This window comes from Bos taurus, chromosome 18 (assembly GCF_002263795.3).
Source record: "Bos taurus isolate L1 Dominette 01449 registration number 42190680 breed Hereford chromosome 18, ARS-UCD2.0, whole genome shotgun sequence".
NCBI lineage: Eukaryota > Metazoa > Chordata > Mammalia > Artiodactyla > Bovidae > Bos > Bos taurus.
This window is the reverse complement of record NC_037345.1, coordinates 51582600-51600657: the sequence shown is the minus strand read 5'-3', so window position 1 is coordinate 51600657 and position 18058 is coordinate 51582600. Positions and strand designations below refer to the sequence as shown.

General features: G+C 45.8%; 2 protein-coding genes across 2 annotated transcripts; both read right to left on the bottom strand.

Moving 5' to 3' along the window:
* Nucleotides 1–429: 429 nt before the first annotated feature.
* On the bottom strand, nt 430–4779 carry BSP5 (binder of sperm 5). Its single transcript, NM_174842.2, is given in 7 exon segments — nt 430–622; nt 1137–1291; nt 1779–1910; nt 2366–2440; nt 3316–3396; nt 4447–4494; nt 4681–4779. Coding segments are annotated over 6 exon segments (552 nt in total). The 5' UTR covers nt 4757–4779; the 3' UTR covers nt 430–622; nt 1137–1151.
* A 6196-nt stretch (nt 4780–10975) lies between these two features.
* On the bottom strand, nt 10976–14302 carry BSP3 (binder of sperm 3). The gene is made up of 5 exons (NM_174840.1): nt 14209–14302; nt 13094–13168; nt 12338–12469; nt 11672–11823; nt 10976–11155 (listed from the first exon to the last, which is right to left on the bottom strand). Exons 1-4 carry the CDS (start codon nt 14282–14284, stop codon nt 11684–11686), a joined length of 423 nt encoding a protein of 140 aa, NP_777265.1. The 5' UTR covers nt 14285–14302; the 3' UTR covers nt 10976–11155; nt 11672–11683.
* Between the last annotated feature and the right edge of the window lie 3756 nt (nt 14303–18058).

Here is an 18058-nt window from a genome sequence, read left to right as displayed (position 1 = left end):
CACAGTTCTCCTTGTTCCCTTCCTGTCAATTATAGTCCACCTGGAAAGATGGGCAGTTTAACTGTAAGGTGAGAAAGGATAAACTGGGAAGACTCCATTGGGCCTCCTTATACTGGGGAATCAGAGAATAACTCCAGGAAGAAATAACATTTCAGCTATGTTGGGAAAAGACAAATCGTTTATGACAAGGACCGGCCCTCCATACCCTCTGGGACTCTTCTCCCACCCCACCTCAGGTCTCATCACTAGGTCTTCAGCTGTCAATCAGGCCCCCAGGAGGGACAATCAATTGTAATGTGTATTGATGTTCTAACAGGATTCCGAGGAAGGGAAAGGAACACTGGAAGATCCTGCCTGGTTAACCCGAGCATGCTGAGACCCTCCTATTTGATTCATAGGTTCTTTGTGGGACAAAGAAAGACCACATCTGCAGAGAAAGTGGTTTATTGATTGGACCTATGCCCAGGGGGAACATGGTGGAGATGCTGAGAAAGGATTTCACCTCTGTCATTCAGAGCATCACCTTCATGCTTAAGAGTTCTTGATTTTCATCACTGAGGTTTCAAAGGCTGGATTGCATCCATGGCCAAGGGTGGATGCACTGGACAGTGACTGAACATAGCTTTGGGGTCAAGGTTAACGAGTCAGTTTTGTTTCTCAGTCAGTCCCACGGAGGGCAAAGGTCTATTTCTCCTTTGCTCTCTGCTCTTTCTATCTCGATTCCTGCTGTCTCATGCCTGCTCCAAGATTATGTTGTCCTGTCTCCGCCCCTCTCTCACCTTCTCTTCCACCTCGTCTTGGCACTGATCCTCCCCAGATCCTCCTCCTTCCATTTGTCATCCTGCAAACTCTCTTTCTCCTTCCCTCTGGGACTCTCCTCTCCATTGTTTGCAGTTTGCCTTTGTCTCTCCCTCTGTTTCCATCTTTTGTCCCCTTTCTCCTCTTCATCCTCTCTGCAAGCTTCTCCTTGTGAAACTCTGCTCCTCACTCTTCCTCCTGCATCTTTCTCCCTCATCCCATCTCTGCACCTGCCTCCTCCCTCCATCTCACTGCAGCATCTGACTCCACCTCTTAATCCAGCTCTGTCTCTTCCCTGCTTACCCCGTCTCTTCCCATCCTCCCCAGAACACACTCACCTTTTTTTTTTTTTGCTAGCAATACTTCCAAGCTTTATCCCGGTCATAGTTTGAAGTGAGTGAGCACCATCTCCTCCAGAAAAAACTATGCACCCGTGTGCAACTTTCATAGGATTTCTTGCGATAGATAAAGGGGAAGACACATTCGGGTTCGTCTGAAAAAATAGAAGGAATGGGTGAAAACATTAATGGTGGAGGGCTTACCAAAAGAAAAGGGGGCTTCCCTGGTGGTCCAGTGGTTAAGAATGCCTTGCAATGCAAGAGACACTGGTTCCATCCCTGGTCCAGGAAGAAACCAATGCTGAGGAGCAATTAAGTCCAGGCACCTCAACTACTGAGCCCACACACTGCAATGAGGGAAGCTGGTGCACCCAGACCCTGTACTCCACAAGAGAAGCCACCTCAGTGAGAAACCCACACACCAACGAAGAGCAGCCTCCACTCGCTGCAACTAGAGAAAGACCACGTGCAGCAACAAGACCCAGCAGAGCCAGGAGAAAAATGAGTCGAAAGGGAGATGAATGGAACACAGGGGGTGGGTCAGAAGAAGCCTGAGTCTTCCATCTAGGAGTCAGTTATGAACCAACCCTCTTCATCTGGGAAGCCACATGCTCCTCACATGAAGACAAGCTGCACACTTACCTCTCTCAGTACAGAATTTCCAGTTTCCTTGATATTCTGTATCGAGGGAACACCATAGTAATACGGAATTTTTGCGCGTGCACATATAATACTTTTTGCCTTTATAGGTGAATGGGAAAGCACATGCAGGACCTGGAAGAAGAAAGTCCTTGTTCCCTTCTTTGACTCCTAGGCTTGCATGATCTCTGGTAACTCTGGAAAATTCTCCATTCGAGACTGTCGTCTACAGAGTCCCCCGCTAAGCCCTGGGCATGTCAAGGTCTGTCTATCATGGTCCCTCCCTCAGGGACTAGTTAGATTTCTTTAACTTTGGACAGTCTCTACTTTAGCATGTGGCAGCAGCTCTGAAACCCAGACCGTGGGTTCAGGTTCCGGTCCCACCATCTCTACGTGCTCACCCTTGATGCTCTCCAGGGTTACCCCCCTGGGGAATGTGGACACCTGCCTCCTCCTGTGACTGAGAAGATAAAATTCACTCTTGCCTGTAAAGTATCTTTGGAGGATCCCCATCACAGTCACCAGGGCACAGGTGTTAGTTTATTGCATTTGATTGTTGTTTTGCTGTCATTCTATCCCTTGTTGATTACCTTCAAAAACTGCATTAAGATCGTTGGCTTTGCTCAACAAGCTAGGAAAAGGTTTGTCGTCATACGGCATCTCCTCTAGAAGAAGAGCAGGTGTGGAGGAGGTTGATGGAAGAAGAGCAAGAACAAAGTAGGGTTAGGTTTAGGAGGGAGGAACTGCCTGAGTAGCATTGACATATATACACTTCATGAGTGAAATAGCTAGCTAGTGGGAAGCTGCTGTATAACACAGGGATCCCAGCCTGGCGCTCTGCGCCGTCAACCTAAAGGGGTAGGATGGAGGGTGAGGTGGGAGGGAGGCTCAAGAGAAGGGCAAATGTATATACTTATGGCTGATTTGTGTTGTGAAATGAACACAATATTGGAATGCAATTATCCTTCAATTAAAAAAAAATAACAAGAAAGTAACAACAGCAAAAGAACATAGCAGAGCCACAACTCAAATATGACCTGTAGTGGGGCCTGCCCTGCATCTCTAACTTTTATTTTCTTTTATGTTCTGAAGTCCTGGTACCCTGAACGATAGACCTGATGACTAGAGGGCTAAACAGAACAGGCGAGGGAGACCTTGTCACGTTATACACGTGTCTATAGATACAAAGAAATAGATGTAAAGAGCGGCTAGTTGACATGTTAAAAGTATATAAGTTGTGAGGGTTGGTGTACTGATGTGAATCTGGGGAGTTGCTACTTTATCATGTGATACCAGCTCTGAATCCTGGACCCTGGGTTCAGATTCCAGCCCCACCATCTACAGAGGCATATCCCTGATGCTCTCCAGATAAGCCCTCTTGGGGAATGTGCACACCTGCCTCCTCCCGTGACTGAGAGGGTAAAACTAGCTCCTGCCCTTAAGTGTCTTTGGAAGAGCCCATCACAGTTACCAGGACACACACGTTAGTTCGCTGCATTTGATTGTTGTTTGGTTGTCATTCTCTTCCGTGGTTGATTACCTTGAGGATAAATGGTGCGAGGCAAAAATGTAGTAGTGTAAATTTCGGGAGGAAGGTCATACGTCTCTGTCGGCAGCTCATCTAGAAGAAAGGCGGGAGCAGAGGAGATGGATGGAAGCGGAGTAAGAGCAAAGCAGGGTGAGGGTTAGCTGGGATGAATTGAGAGAGGAGCATTGACATGTACACCACCATGTGTGAAATAGAGAGCTGGTGGGAAGATGCTGTATAACAGAGGGAGCAGAGGATGGGGTGGGGTGGGAGGGAGGCTTGAGAGGGAGGGGAGATAGATATATATATATACATATATATATATACATATATATATATATATATATATTTGTGGCTGATTTGCATTGTCATACGGCAGAAATCAACACAACATTGTAAAGCAGTTATCCTCCAATTAAAAATAAAAAACAAAATAAGAACAACAAAAAAAGTAGCAGCAACAACCAAAAAAGCCCAAAACAGAGCCACAACCAGACTATCGTCGGTAGTAGGACATGCCCTGTGTCTCTTTTGTTTTCTTTTCTATTCTGAAGTCCTTGTTTACTCTGAACAGATACACTCGATGACTACAGGGTAAACTGAACAGGGGAGGGAGACCCTGACACATTCGCGTTGCTCCCCTGCCGAGACACACGGATTCAACCACAAAGTCAGACACTCACTGTTCTTTGGACCTGCCCTGAGACCACACAGTCCCTCTTACTTGGTTGGCCCAAAAGTTGGTTCTGGTTTTTCCATACAGTGGTATGGCAAAACAAGAAGCAACATTTTTTGGCCAACCCAATATTTCAAACAGTCAACTCTACAAACATCAGAAACTCTTCATTTGAACAACATAACCAACCCTGGCGTAGGTTGCCCATGTCTGGGACAGCGCAATGGAGATTTAGGAATGAGACATCTCCCAGAAAGGCCCTTCGCTCTGTTGCCAAACTCACCCGGGTTTCAATTTCATAGAGTTGCTGGAAAATCAAATAAAATGTGAATGTTATAGCAGCTGGCCCTTCTGACACATTCAAGAGATGGCAGCGGTATTAGTCACAGTATTATTATTGTCATGACTTACTCATCAGTCCATGTCTGGGGTGGGCTTCCCTGGTGGTTCAGCATTAAAGAACTCACCTGCCATTCCAGGAGGCGTGGGTTTGCTCCCTGGGTCGGGAATATCCCCTGGGGAAGAAATGGCAACCCACTGCAGTATTCTTGCCAGGGAAATTCCACGGACAGAGAACCTGAAGGGCTACAGTCAAGTGGGTTGCAAAAGGGTCAGACACGACTGAGCGACTAGCACTGCACAATCGCCGTGTCTGGGGCAGGGTCTTTCTCACCAATTCTAGTCTGTCTCCCCTCCCTCACCTCCATTCACAGGGTGTAGTTGTTGAAACACAGACGCACCAGCCCAAATCAGAAAGAGCCCCACTAGCGGTGCCATGGTAGCTTGCTCTCCTGTGGCTGACCAATGTCGATCTGCTTCTTATTTAACCGGTGACCCCCACGTCCCTTCAACCTGATAAGAATCAACCTCACCTGGTAGATGCTTGATCGTTCCTCAGCCTGAGAGCATGCAGGGCAAGTTTATCTCTCCGATGGAAAGTACAGGACATTGGCTGGCAATGTCCCCAAGCCTCAGGGGTTTGAAATGCACTTAAAACGAGACCTGGGGCTCTGTCTTCCACTGCTGAGGCACAGATTTGATCCCTTGCTGGGAACTAAGATGCTGCAAGTCACACCATGTGACCAACAAATAGGAAAAGACACTAACGAACTCCCAGGCTTAAAGCGACTGATCTCAGAGGAACAGCGGTGAATAGTCCTCTAGAGAGACCTTAGCTCCCTGCCCTGGAATTAAACCTGCGTCACTTGGATGAAAACTAGGAGTCCTAGCCACTCTACCAGCTTAGGCTAGAGTCTAGAAGCTAAGGAGCCCTGGCTCTTGCCCCTGTTTGAAAGCAAGAAAGTTTCCAGGAATCAAAAACTGTCAAAATAAGTACCAAGGTTATTATTAGAGACATTGCACAACAGATGCGAGACCACACAGAAAAACAGTTTGTTTATGCAACTCAGAAGTTAGGCAGAGATGCACACCCTGACAGACAAAGGGAATGAGCATCCTCTCCAATGAGAAGAGTGTAGTAGGTCAGCAGTTAGGCAGAGATGCACACTCTGGGAGTAGTGCCGGTGACCTGGAGGAGGAGTGTGAGTACAGAGGTGACGTGCACCACTTTTACAGGACAGTCCCTCAGGGTGTCTGTTCACATTTGGGCAATTATCTTGTTTCTTTCTTCACAGCTGCCTGGTCCATGGACCCTCTGCAAGATGTGTGCTTAACTTTTTGCTAAGATGGATCCCAACACAGAGGCCTATGGCTGCTTGTCTACACTTATTCTGGAGTGGGGCCGCCTCCCTCTTTGACTCCAAGAAGCCTTTCTGGACAAGTGCAGACGGGGCAGTCAGCCTTGACTTCTTGACCTCAGGAGTGGGCACCTTATCTCTTTGTTTTAGCAGAGCTCAGCTCCTGCCTCTAGCTTCGTCCTTGGAGTGTCTGAATTTTACTTGAATTTTACTCCACTTGATGAATACCAGGTGTCCAGCCCAAAGACCCACTATCTCCTACCTTAAGATGACTTATAGTCCATGGTGCGAACTGTTTTAGAATCAGGCAAAATGTCTGTTAGATATGCCTAATCAACCACTTACAACAGTCAGGGTGCTCTGTGACTCTGTCGGGGATACTTTTGAACATTTGAGGCGAACCTAAGGAGTATAATGGCCTTGGTTGCTTGCTCCGAACGTCACTGGTGAAAGAAAGAGGGGAGCTCAGGAATTCCAATTTTCAGTCCAGCTGCTGCCTAAATGACTTAAGAGGTTCTTGATCACTTTCTACTATAGCTGCTGGGCTGAAACTGCTAGAAATCAAACATAGCACCTCATCCTGCCGTTGGCTGATTTGCCAACTTGATTCTAAGACAAGTTGAACTGTCAACTTCTCAGGGTATCTACCGGTTTTTTGGTTTGTCTGTTTTCGCTGGGCCTCGCTGCCTGGTGGCTCACTAGTAAGGAATCTGTCTGCCAGGCTGGAGACATTGGTTCCATCACGGCTCTGGGAAGATTCCACTTTTCCCAGAGCAACTAAGCAACTAAGAATGGGGTTTCTTAGTACAACGACCAGCGGAAGCTCAGAGTGCTAACCCCTGGACCACCAGGGAAATCCCTGTCTCCTTCTTTTGTTGTTGTCAGCATACAGCATTTATGATATAGAGCTTATTTATTTTTATTAAATAACTTCTATTGCGGTATAGAAGTTATTCTATTGCTTTAGGCTTCCCTGGGGGCTCAGTGGTAAAGAATACCCCTGCCAACACAGGGGACGCAAGTTCGATTCGTGGATTGAGAAGATCCCCTGGGGAAGGAAATGGCAACCCACTCCAGTATTCCTCCCTAGGAAATCCCATGGGCAGAGGAGCTTTGAGGGCTACAGTCCAAGGAGGTTACGAAAGAGTTAAGACATGACCTAGTGACTAAACAACAGCAACAGCAACATACTTGCTTTACAATCTTGTGTTAGCTTCTATCACATAGCAAAATACATCAGCCATATATATCTCCACTCCTTTTTGGATTTCTCTCCCATTAGTTTTATTTATACTTTTTATTTATTTAATTATTATTTTTTTTTCTTCCATTGGGTCTTCGTTGTAGTTTGGGCTTTTCTCTAGTTGTGGCAACTGGGGGCTTGTCTCTAGTGGGCAGGGGTGTCTCATTGTGGTGGCTTTTCTTGCTGCAGGTCACAGGCTCTAGGGCACTCAGGCTTCAGTAGGTGCAGCTCTTGGGCTCTAGAGTAGGCTCGTAGTTGGGACATGTGAGCTTAGTTGCTCTGGGAAAAGTGGGATCTTCCCAGACCAGGATGGAACCAATGTCTCCAGCATGGCAGACAGATTCCTTACTACTGAGCCACCAGGGAAGCCCCTGGTTTCCTTTTTATTAAAACATTTTCGGTTAAAACTTTTTATTATTTAACTTAAAAATTCTGTTTTATTTTTACCTCCTGGTTTCAAGTGAAGCTCTGAGTTACTGGCCTTAAATCACAGAGGACAAACATTCTATCAATACCTCCTTGCTGCACAGTGATTAAAAGCCTGTGTATCTCTTCCCCGGATGGTGACTGAAAGTCTATCACCAGGTACCAAGGATTCCTTAGATAGGCACTGAGTGGTGTTTTTTTTTTTTTAATTGAAGGACAATTGCTTTATAATATTGTGTTGGCTTCTGCCATACCTCAGTATGAATCAGCCATAAGTACACCCTCCCTCTTGAACCTCCCAGCCCATCCCACCCCTTTAGTTTGTCACAGAGCCCTGATTTGGGCAAATCCCCACTGGCTATCTATTTTACATACGGTCATGTATTTGTCTCCATGCTATTTCTGTTTGTTCCACCCTCTCCTTCCCCCACTGTGCCCACAAGTCTGTTCTCTCTAAGTCTCCATTGCTGCCATGCAAATAGGTTTCATCAGTACCATCTTCTAGATTCTATACATATGCATTAGTATACAATATTTGTTTTCCTTTTTCTGACTTATTTCACTCTGGCTACCTCCTCCAGTATCCTGGCCTGGAGAATTCCATGGACTGTATAGTCCACTGGGTCACAAAGAGTCGGACACGACTGAGTGACTCTCACTTTGTTCCCAGGAACCACCTTATTAGAACCGACTCAAATGCATTCCTTTTTATGGCTGAGTAATATTCGGGTCCGTCTAGTCAAGGCTATGGTTTTTCCAGTGGTCATGTATGGATGTAAGAGTTGGACTGAGAAGAAGGCTGAGCACCGAAGAATTGATGCTTTTGAACTGTGGTGTTGGAGAAGACTCTTGAGAGTCCCTTGGACTGCAAGGACATCCAACCAGTCCATCCTAAAGGAGATCAGTCCTGGGTGTTCATTGGAAGGACTGATGCTAAAGCTGAAACTCCAATACTTTGGCCACCTCATGCGAAGAGTTGACTCATTGGAAAAGACCCTGATGCTGGGAGGGATTGGGGGCAGGGGAAGAAGGGGACGACAGAGGATGAGATGGCTGGATGGCATCACCGACTCAATGGACATGGGTTTGAATGAACTCCGGGAGTTGGTGATGGACAGGGAGGCCTGGCGTGCTGTGATTCATGGAGTTGCAAAGAGTCGGACACGACTGAGCGACTGAACTGAATATTCCATTGTATGTGTGTACCACAGCTTCCTTATCCAGTTATCTGTCAGTGGACATTAAGGTTGCTTCCATGTCCTAGCTCTTGTAAATAGTGCTGCAATGAATATTGGGTTATATGTGTGTGTTTTTTTTTTTTTTCAATTATGGTTTTCTTTGGGTATATGCCCAGTACTGAGATTGAAACGGAGCAGGACTCTATGATCCTTCACCACCCGCTCATGCCTTCTGCCTGCCTTTTGCCTGTGGAAAACTCTAGTCAAAAGAACAAGTCTAATCAGAGAAATAAGAAATGCTGAAACAAAGGAAAACAGTCTAAGGAGACTAAATAATAGTAACGTAGTCATTAAGCATAGTCAAGGACCTTTAGTTCTTTCTCAAGGGCTGTAGATAATATTCTGAGTCATATCCTGTGGGCTGACTTATAGATAGCAAAACAGCAGGTGGAGAAGTTCACTGCATGATGACCAGACTGTACCCAGGACTTGAGTGGGCAGAATTCCAAGAACTGATCACAAAGAATTGGGGACAAATGGACCCTGGAACTGAAGATTAACTGTACCTAAAACACTCAAGATGATGCTGGTCAGACCACTGATGACCGATTTGAAGATGACTCTTAGAGATGACTGCACTGTTTCTGCATGTAACCCCCACACACACTTTGTCTATAAAACCCTCACCCCCTACTTGTCAGGTGGGGAGTCGGCCTTCCGACAGATGTCCGCCACGCTACCACCCCCAGGTGCAGCATCTGAAATAAGCAAACTTTCTTTTCACCAACCTGGCCTGTTTCCTGGCTTTTGAGCGGCAAGCAGCCGGACTCCCCATGCGTACCTTTAGGTAACAAGATACAGAAAGGTCATATGGTAGGTTTATGCCTACTTTTTTAAGGTATCACCATACCGTCTTCAATAGTGGCTGCATCAATCTACATTCCCACCAACAGTGTAAGAGGGTTCCCCTTTCCCCACACCCTCTCCAGCGTTTATTGTGTGTAGAGTTTCTGATGATGGCCTTTCTGACCGGTGTGAGGTCATACCCCACTGTAGTTTTTATTGACGTGTCTCTAATAATGAAGGAAGTTGAACATCTTTTCATGTGTTTGCTAGCCATCTGTATGTCTTCTTTGGAGAAATATCTGTTTAAGCCATCTGCTCACTTTTTGATGGGGTTGTTTGCTTTTCTGGTATTGAGTTCCATGAGCTGCTTGTATATTTTGGAAATTAATCCTTTGTCAGTTTTTCATTGGCTGTTATTTCCTCCCCACGCTGAAGGCTGTCTTTTCGCCTTCTTTACAGTTTTCTTTGCTGTGCAAAAGCTTTTAAGTTTAATTAGGTCCCATTTGTTTATTTTTGTTTTTATTTCCATGACTCTAGGAAATGGATCATAGAGGATCTTGCTGTGATTTATGTCAGAGAGTGTTCTGCCTGTGTTTACCTCTAAGAGTTCTCAAGTTTCCAGTCTTAAATTTAGGTCTTTAATCCATTTTGAGTTTATCTTTGTGTCTGGTGTTAGGAAGTGTTCCAATTTCATTCTTTTACATGTTGCTGTAAAAGTTTCCCAGCACCACTCACTGAAGAGACTAATCCTTCATTGTCTATTCTTGCCTCCTTTGTCAAGTATTGGAGAAGGCAATGGCACCCCACTCCAGTACTCTTGCCTGGAGAATCCCATGGAGGGAGGAGCCTGGTGGGCTACAGTCCATGGGGTCCCACAGAGTCGGACACGACTGAATGACTTCACTTTCACTTTCACTTTGTCAAATATAAAGTACCCGTGGGTGCATGGGTTAGTGTCTGGGCTTTCTATCGTAGTCCATTGGTCTGTATTTCTGTTTTTGTGATAGGTACTGAGTGATTTTTTAGGATAAAATTTAGTGATCAGGCCTTTTCAGGCCCTTCATTATTTCTAACACCTGTGAATTTAACCTTCTTTCAATCAGGCCCTGTTAGTGATGGAAAAAATATTTGTCTAAAATCCCTATATATGTGTTAAATTCTGCATTTAGGACTGAAACCAGGGCAAACACAATCCATCTTGTCTTCGCCCACCCCAATTACAGTCCCCTTGGAGAGATGGGCAGTTTAATTGTAAGGAGAGAAAGGATGAACTGGGAAGACATGATGGGACTCCTTATACTGTGGAATCAGAGAATAACTCCAGGAAGAAATAACATTTCAGCTAAGTTGGGAAAAGAAAGATCTCTTACGACAGGAACGGGGCCTTGGTATCCTCTGGGACTCTCCTCCCATCCCACTTCTGGCCTTACCACCAGGTCTTCAGCTGTCAATCAGACCCCTAGGAGGGACAATTGTGATGTGCTTTGAAGTTCCATCGGGACCCCAAGGAAGGGAAAGGAAAACAAGATCCTGCCTGGTTAACCGGAGCACACTGAGACCCTCCCATCTGATACACAGGTTTCTTTGTAGGACAAAGGCCACACCTGCAGAGAAAGTGTTTATTGATTGGACCCATGCCCAGCAGGCACAAGGCAGAGATGTAGGGAAAGAATTTCACCTCTGTCGCTCAGAGCATCACCTTTGCTTGAGAGTTCTTGATTTTCTCCACTGAAGTTTTGAAGGCTTGATTGCATCCGTGGCCATGGGTGGATGTACTGGACAGTAACTGAACATAATTTTGGAGTCTGTGTTAATGAAGTCTGTTTTGTTTCCCAGTCAGCCCCACAGAGGGCAAAGATCTGTTTCTCCTTTGCTTTCTGTTCATCCCATCTTGGCTCCTACTGTCTCAGGCCTGCTCCTAAAACTGTGTTGTCCTCTCTCTGCCCCTTTCTCACCTTCCTTCCATCTTCTCTTGCTACTGATCCTCCCCAGATACTCCTCCTTGCATTTGTCATCTTGCAATCTCTCTCTCTTCTGGATTCGCCTCTCTACTTCTCTCGCATTTCGCCCTTGTCTCTTCCTCTGTTTCCGTCTCTCCTTCCCCCTTTCCTCATCCTCATGTCTGTATCGCTCTCCTCGTGAACCTCTGCTCCTCACTCTTTGCCCTGCATCTTTCTCCTTCATCCCCTCTCTCCCCCTGCCTCTTCCTTCCTCGCTCTGGCATCTTACTGCACCTCCTTACCCAGCCCTTCCTCTTCCCTGCTCACCCCTGTTTCTATCCATCCTCCCTGGACACTCTTACCTCTTTTTACTGCTAGCAATACTTCCAAACTCCATCCTCATCATAGTTTGAAGAGAGTGAGCACCAATAGTTCATAAATGTACTCCCAATTATTATGCAAGTGTCATATGACTTGCCTTCATAGATAAAGGGAAAGACACATTTGGCATAGTCTGGAAAAATAGAAGGGATAGGTGAAAGTATTAATTGCAGGAGGATTATTTTTAGTGTTATCAAGAGAAAGTGGGGCTTCCCTGGTAGTGCAGTGGTTAAGAATACCTTGCCATGCAAGAGACTCTGGTTCCACCTCTGGTCTGGGAAGATTCCACACACCGAGGAGGAAATAAGTATGGGCACCTCAACTACTGAACCCACGGGCTGCAACGACTGAAGCCCTTGTGCCTAGAGCCTCTGCTACCCAACAAGAGAAGCCACCACAGTGAGAAACCCACACACCAGCAAAGAGGAGACCCCACTTGCTGCAACTGGAGAAAACCTGGGCCCAGCAACAAAGACTGAGCAGAGCCCTCCCCACCTCCCCCCAAAAAAGAGAGAAAGGGACAGGAACGGAACACAGAGAGCTGGATCAGGAGACGCCTGAGGCTTCCCTCTAGGAGGCAATTTGGACTTTCCGCCTTCATCTGGGAAGCCAGGTGCTTCTCACACGAGGACAGGCTGCATGCTTACCATTCTTAGTACAGTATTTCCATCTTCCTGTATAGTCTGCATCGAGGGAACACCACAGGAATAAGGAACCATGCAATGTGCAGTCAAAATACTTTTTGTTTCCATAGATGAATGGGAAAACACATTTATTATCTGAAAGAAGAAAGACATTGTTCGCTTCTTTGGCACTCAGGGTTTCATGATGTCTGTGGTAACTCTGGCAAAATCTCCTTTCACGCCTGCCCATCAGCGCCAAGCCTGCTGTGTACAGAGCCCCTGCTAAGCATCGGGGATGCCAAGGTCAGTGTGGCGTGGTCCCTCCCTCAGGGACTAGGAAGGCTTCTCTAATTTTGGGAAGTTTCTACTTTACTGTTTTTTGATAGTGAAAAAAAAAAAAATCATTTGGATATATACACCTGTCTGTAAATACAAAGAAATACAAATGAAAAGTGACTAGTTGACATGTTAAGAATATACAAATTGTAAGGACTGGTGTACAAATGTGACTTTGGACAGTTTCTACTTCAGCATGTGGCACCAGCGCTGAAGCCTAGATTCCGGGTTCAGATTCCAGCCCTGCCACGTACACATAGTTCTGCTGTCTGGGATCGCCCCCTTGGGGGACGTGCACAGCTGCCTCCTCCCGTGACTGAAAGGGTGCTATGAGCTCCTGCCTGTAAAGTATCTCTGGAGAATCCCCATCCGTTCCGCTGCCGCACATGTGAATTCGTTGCCCTGGACTGTGGTTTGTTGTCATTCTCTTCCGCTGTTGATTACCTTTGGTTTCTGCACCAGAAGCAGGGTCTTTCTTTTCTTTAGGAAGAATGACGTTGTCCTCAGACAGCTGCTCATCTGGAACAAAAGCAGGAGCAGAGGAGATGGACGGAGGAGGAGCAGGAACAAAGCAGGGTTAGGCTTAGGTGGGACGAATTGAGAGAGTACCACTAGCATATCTACACCACCCTGTGTAAAACAGACAGCTAGTGGGGAGCTGCTATATCACGCAGGGAGCCCAGCCCACCCTCTGTGTTTTCAACCTAGAGGAGTAGGATGGTGGGTGGGGCTGGAAGGAGTCACAAGAGGGAAGGGATATATATATATATAAACTCTGTAAAGCACTTATTCTCCAATTACAATTTTTAAAAAACAAACACACACAAAAAATAACATGAACAACTAAAAAAACCAAAAACAAAACAAAGCAGGGCCATGACCAGAATATCATCTATAGTAGGACCTGCCTAGCATCTCTAACTTTTATTTTCTTTTCTATTTTGAAGTCCTTGTTTACCTGAACAAGATACTCGAAGACCAGGAGCTAAGCAGAATAGGGGAGGGAGACCCTGACACGTTCTCACTGCTCCCCTATGAACATCCATGAATTCAACCGCAAAGTCAGGGTCTGCTGTAGTGCACTGTTGATTGGACCTGCCCTGAGACCACACTGTCCCTGTGACTGGGTTGGCCCAAAAGTTGGTTCTGGTTTTTCCATATGATGTTATGGCAAAACCAAGTGGACTTTCTTCTTGGCCAACCCAAGATTTCAAACAGTCAACTCTACAAACATCAAAAGCTCTTCATTTGAACAAAATAACCAACCTTGGGAGTAGGTTGCCTGTGTCTGGGACAGTGCAATGGAGATTCAGGAATGAGGCAGCTCTCAAAAAGGCCTTTAGCTTTGCTGTCAAACTCATCTGTGTTTCAATTTCATAGAGTTTCTTGGATATTAAATAAAATGTGAAGCCCTTCATAATGTCTGTCCTTTGGGACGTACTCAAGAAATGGGAGATGATTTGTCACTGCTATTATTATTATTATTATGACCTTAATTATCAGTCCATGTCTGGGGCAGGGTCTTTCTCACCATTTCTAGCCTGTCACCCCTCTCTCACCTCCATTCACAGGGTCCAGTTGTAGAAACATAGACACGCCAGCCCAAATCAGAAAGAGCCCCAAACGCAGTGCCATGGTAGCTTGCTCTCCTGTGGCTGACCAAGTCATTTTGCTTCTTAAATAACTGGTGACCCCAACACCCCTTCAACCTGATAGGAATCAACCTCACCTGGTCAGTGCTTGATCATTCCTCAACCTGAGAGCATGCTGTTCAAGTTTATCTCTCAGATGGAAAGTACAGGACATTGGCTGGCAGTTAAATGTCACCAAGCCTCAGTGGTTTGAAATGCATTTGAAATGAGACCTAGGGCTTTGAATTCTGCTTCAGGGGTACAAGTTTGATTCCTGGTTGGGGAACTAAGATCCTGCAAGCTGCGTGGTGTGGCCGAAATAAAAGACACTAATGACCTCCCAGTTGTAAAGAGACCACTGATAGGCAAAACATCTGTTCAGTTCAGTTCAGTCACTCAGTTGTGTCTGACTCTTTGTGACCCCATGAATTGCAGCACACCAGGCCTCCCTGTCCATCATCAACTCCTGGAGTTCACTCAGACTCACGTCCATCGAGTCGGTGATGCCATCCAGCCATCTCATCCTCTGTCGTCCTCTTCTCCTCTGCCCCCAATCCCTCCCAGCATCAGAGTCTTTTCCAATGAGTCAACTCTTTGCATGAGGTGGCCAAAGTATTGGAGTTTCAGCTTTAGCATCATTCCTTCCAAAGAAATCCCAGGGCTGATCTCCTTCAGAATGGACTGGTTGGATCTCCTTGCAGTCCAAGGGACTCTCAAGGGTCTTCTCCAACACCACAGTTGAAAAGCATCAATTCTTCGGCGCTCAGCTTTCTTCACAGTCCAACTCTCACATCCATACATGACCACTGGAAAAACCATAGCCTTGACTAGATGGACCTTTGTTGGCAGATATGCCTAATCAATCACTTAAAATAACAAGCAGGGTTCTATGTGACTCTGTTGATACTACATTTGAACATTTGGGGAGAAACTAAGGATTATAATGACCTTGGTTGGTCGCTCCTAATGTCATCAGACAAAATGGTGAAAGAAAAAGATGAGCTCAGGCACTCACACTTTTAGCCCAAGTGCTGTCTAAATGCCTTAAGACTTTCTTGACCCCTTTCTCCTAGAGCTGCTGGGCTGAAATTGCTGGAAATCAAACATAGAACTTCATCCTGCCATTGGCTGATTTTCCAACTTGATTGCAAGGCATGTTGAACCCGTAGTCACTCAAGTTGTCTTCTGGTTTTCTTTCTGTTTGCTTGTTTGGCTGCATCTCATGATACAGAGGTTCTTAGTTCTACAGCCAGGGATGGAACCCAAGCCCCTTGCACTTGAAGCTCAGAGTCTTAACCACTGGCCCACCAGGGAAGTCCCTGTCTCCTGCTTTTGTTCTGCTCTCTGCTAAGTCGCTTCAGTCGTGTCCGACCCTGTGCAACCCCATAGACGGCAGCCCACCAGGCTCCCCCGTCCCTGGGATTCTCCAGGCAAGAACATTGGAGTGGGTTGCCATGTCCTTCTCCAGTGCATGAAAGTGAAAAGTGAAAGTGAAGTTGCTCAGTCATGTCCGACTCTTAGCGACCCCATGGACTGCAGCCTTCCAGGCTGCTCCGTCCATGGGATTTTCCAGGCACGAGTACTGGAGTGGGGTGCCATTGCCTTCTCTGACTGTCTTCGTTAGCATATAGTATTTATGATATAAGCTTATTTTTTTATTAAATAATTTTTATTTCAGTATAGTTACTTTGGGCTTCCCTGGTGGCTCAGTGGTAAAGAATCTGCTTGCCAGTGCAGGAGACACAAAAAGATCCCAGGGTCAGGAAGATCCCCTGGAGAAGGAAATGGCAACCCACTCTGATATTCTTGCCTGGGAAATCCCAGGTGCAAAGGAGCCTGGTGGGCTACAGTTCATGGGGTCACAAAAGCGTCGGTTATGACTTACTGACTAAACAACAGCATCATAGCTGCTTTACAATGTTGGGTTAGTTTCTACTGCATAGCAAAATGAGTCAGCCATACATATGCACATATCCGCTTCTTTCTCGATGTCCCTCCCATAAGTCCCTGTGTACTATTAGGATTCCCAAGTGTCTCATTGGTAAAGAATCCTCTTGCCAATACAGGAGACCCACAAGAGGCAGGAAATAAGGGTTCAGTCCCTGGGTCGGGAAGATCCCCTGGAGAAAGGAATGGCAAGCCACTCCAGTATTCTTGCCTGGAGAATTCCATGGACAGAGGAGCCTGTCGGGCTACAGTCCATGAGGTCGCAAAGAGTCAGACTCAACGGAGTGACTAACTTTCACTCATTCACTCAGACAAATATCATATGATATCACTCACATTTGGGATATTTTTTTTTTTTTAAGATATAAACGAACTTATTTACAAAGCAGAAGCAGAGTGTATACAGTTTGAAAACAAATGGTTACCAAAGGGGAAACATGGAGGCTGGAGGGATAAATCAGGAGCTTGGGATGACCGCATTCACCCTGCTCTATATAAGATAGACGACCAATGAGGACCTCCTGTGTAGCACGGGGAACTCTATCCAATACTCTGCGATAACCTGTATGAGAAAAGAATCTAAAAGAGAATTAATATATGTATATGCATAACTAAATAACTTTGCTATACGCCTGAAACTAACACAACAGAATGTGTGCTCAGCCACTTCAGTCGTGTCTGACTCTTTGCCACCCTATGGGCTGTAGCCCACCAGGCTCCTCTGTCCATGGGGATTCTCCAGGCAAGAATACTGGAGCGGGGTCCCGTGCCCTCCTCCAGGGGATCTTCTCGACCTAGGAATCGAAATCACGTCTGCCTGCATCTCCTGCATTGCAGGTGGATTCTTTACCCACTGAGCCACCTGGGGAGCCCACATAACATAGTAAAACAACAACACTCCATAAAATTAAAATATTAAATAAATAAAGGATTTGTTCTTTCCTGACCTATCTGAAATGTTATTTCTGTCTGGAAATATATTGGGACTCCTCAGTATGAGGATCTCTGGTCAGGTCTTGCCAGTTTTCTCACTTCCTTCTTGCAGTTAAATTGTCCCCCTTCCCCAGTGGACTGTAATCTTTGGAAGAACCAGATGGACTGGGCTCTCTGCCCTGGCATCATTCCTTAATGTAGAATGTGGCACAAATTTGGTCCCCTGATGTTTTTCAAAGGGCATGTTGCCCTTTTAAAAAAAATCAGATATTCTGGAGAGCAATGTATGAGTTAGTAGCTGAACTTGAATAAGACAAAGTTAAATTCACAAGTGTCAGAAATAATAAAGGACCTGGAAGCCAGAGCCTAATCTTTAGAGGCTGTGGGAGCTGGTGATGACCTTTAAGTCACCATTCAGGTGAGGTTGCCATTCTTGGCTTCTATGATGTGGAGACTGATAACTGAGACTAAAACTAAAAACCTGGAGAAGAGCACAGCAACAATCCAGTATTCTTGCCTAGAGAATCCCATAGACAGAGGAGCCTGGTGGGCTGCAGTTCATAGGGTTTCACAGTGTCAGACACAACTGAAGCGACTTAGCGCGCACAAAACTAAAAACCAGGTGATATTAAGGGCTATCCAGTTAGGGAACCTAGAAAAACTTCACCTGTGTGTCCAGAAAAGCAGCAAAGAAATTTTCATTTTTGTCACTCTAAATGGATTACATAGAAACATTTATTTAGGGACCTGCCCGGCAGTCCAGTTGTTAAGACTCTGAAGTTCCATCCCTGGTTGGGGGAACTAAGATCCCACATGCTAGCACTGTGTGGCCAAAAAAAGAAGAAGAAATATTTCTTTAAGGAAATACACTGAATATCAGTAGAACAGCAAAAGTCTG

What these genes read in the sequence shown, in the direction of transcription:
- BSP3 (NM_174840.1), bottom strand. Translation starts at nt 14,284, where the DNA reads ATGGCACTGCGTTTGGGGCTCTTTCTGATTTGGGCTGGCGTGTCTATG. An exon ending in ACTGGACCCTGTGAATGGAG is followed by an intron (nt 13,169 to 14,208) that starts GTGAGAGAGGGG and finishes CTTTTGTTCCAG; the next exon opens with ATGAGCAGCTGTCTGAGGAC. An exon ending in GAAATACTGTACTAAGAATG is followed by an intron (nt 11,824 to 12,337) that starts GTAAGCATGCAG and finishes CTATTTTTCCAG; the next exon opens with ACTATGCCAAATGTGTCTTT.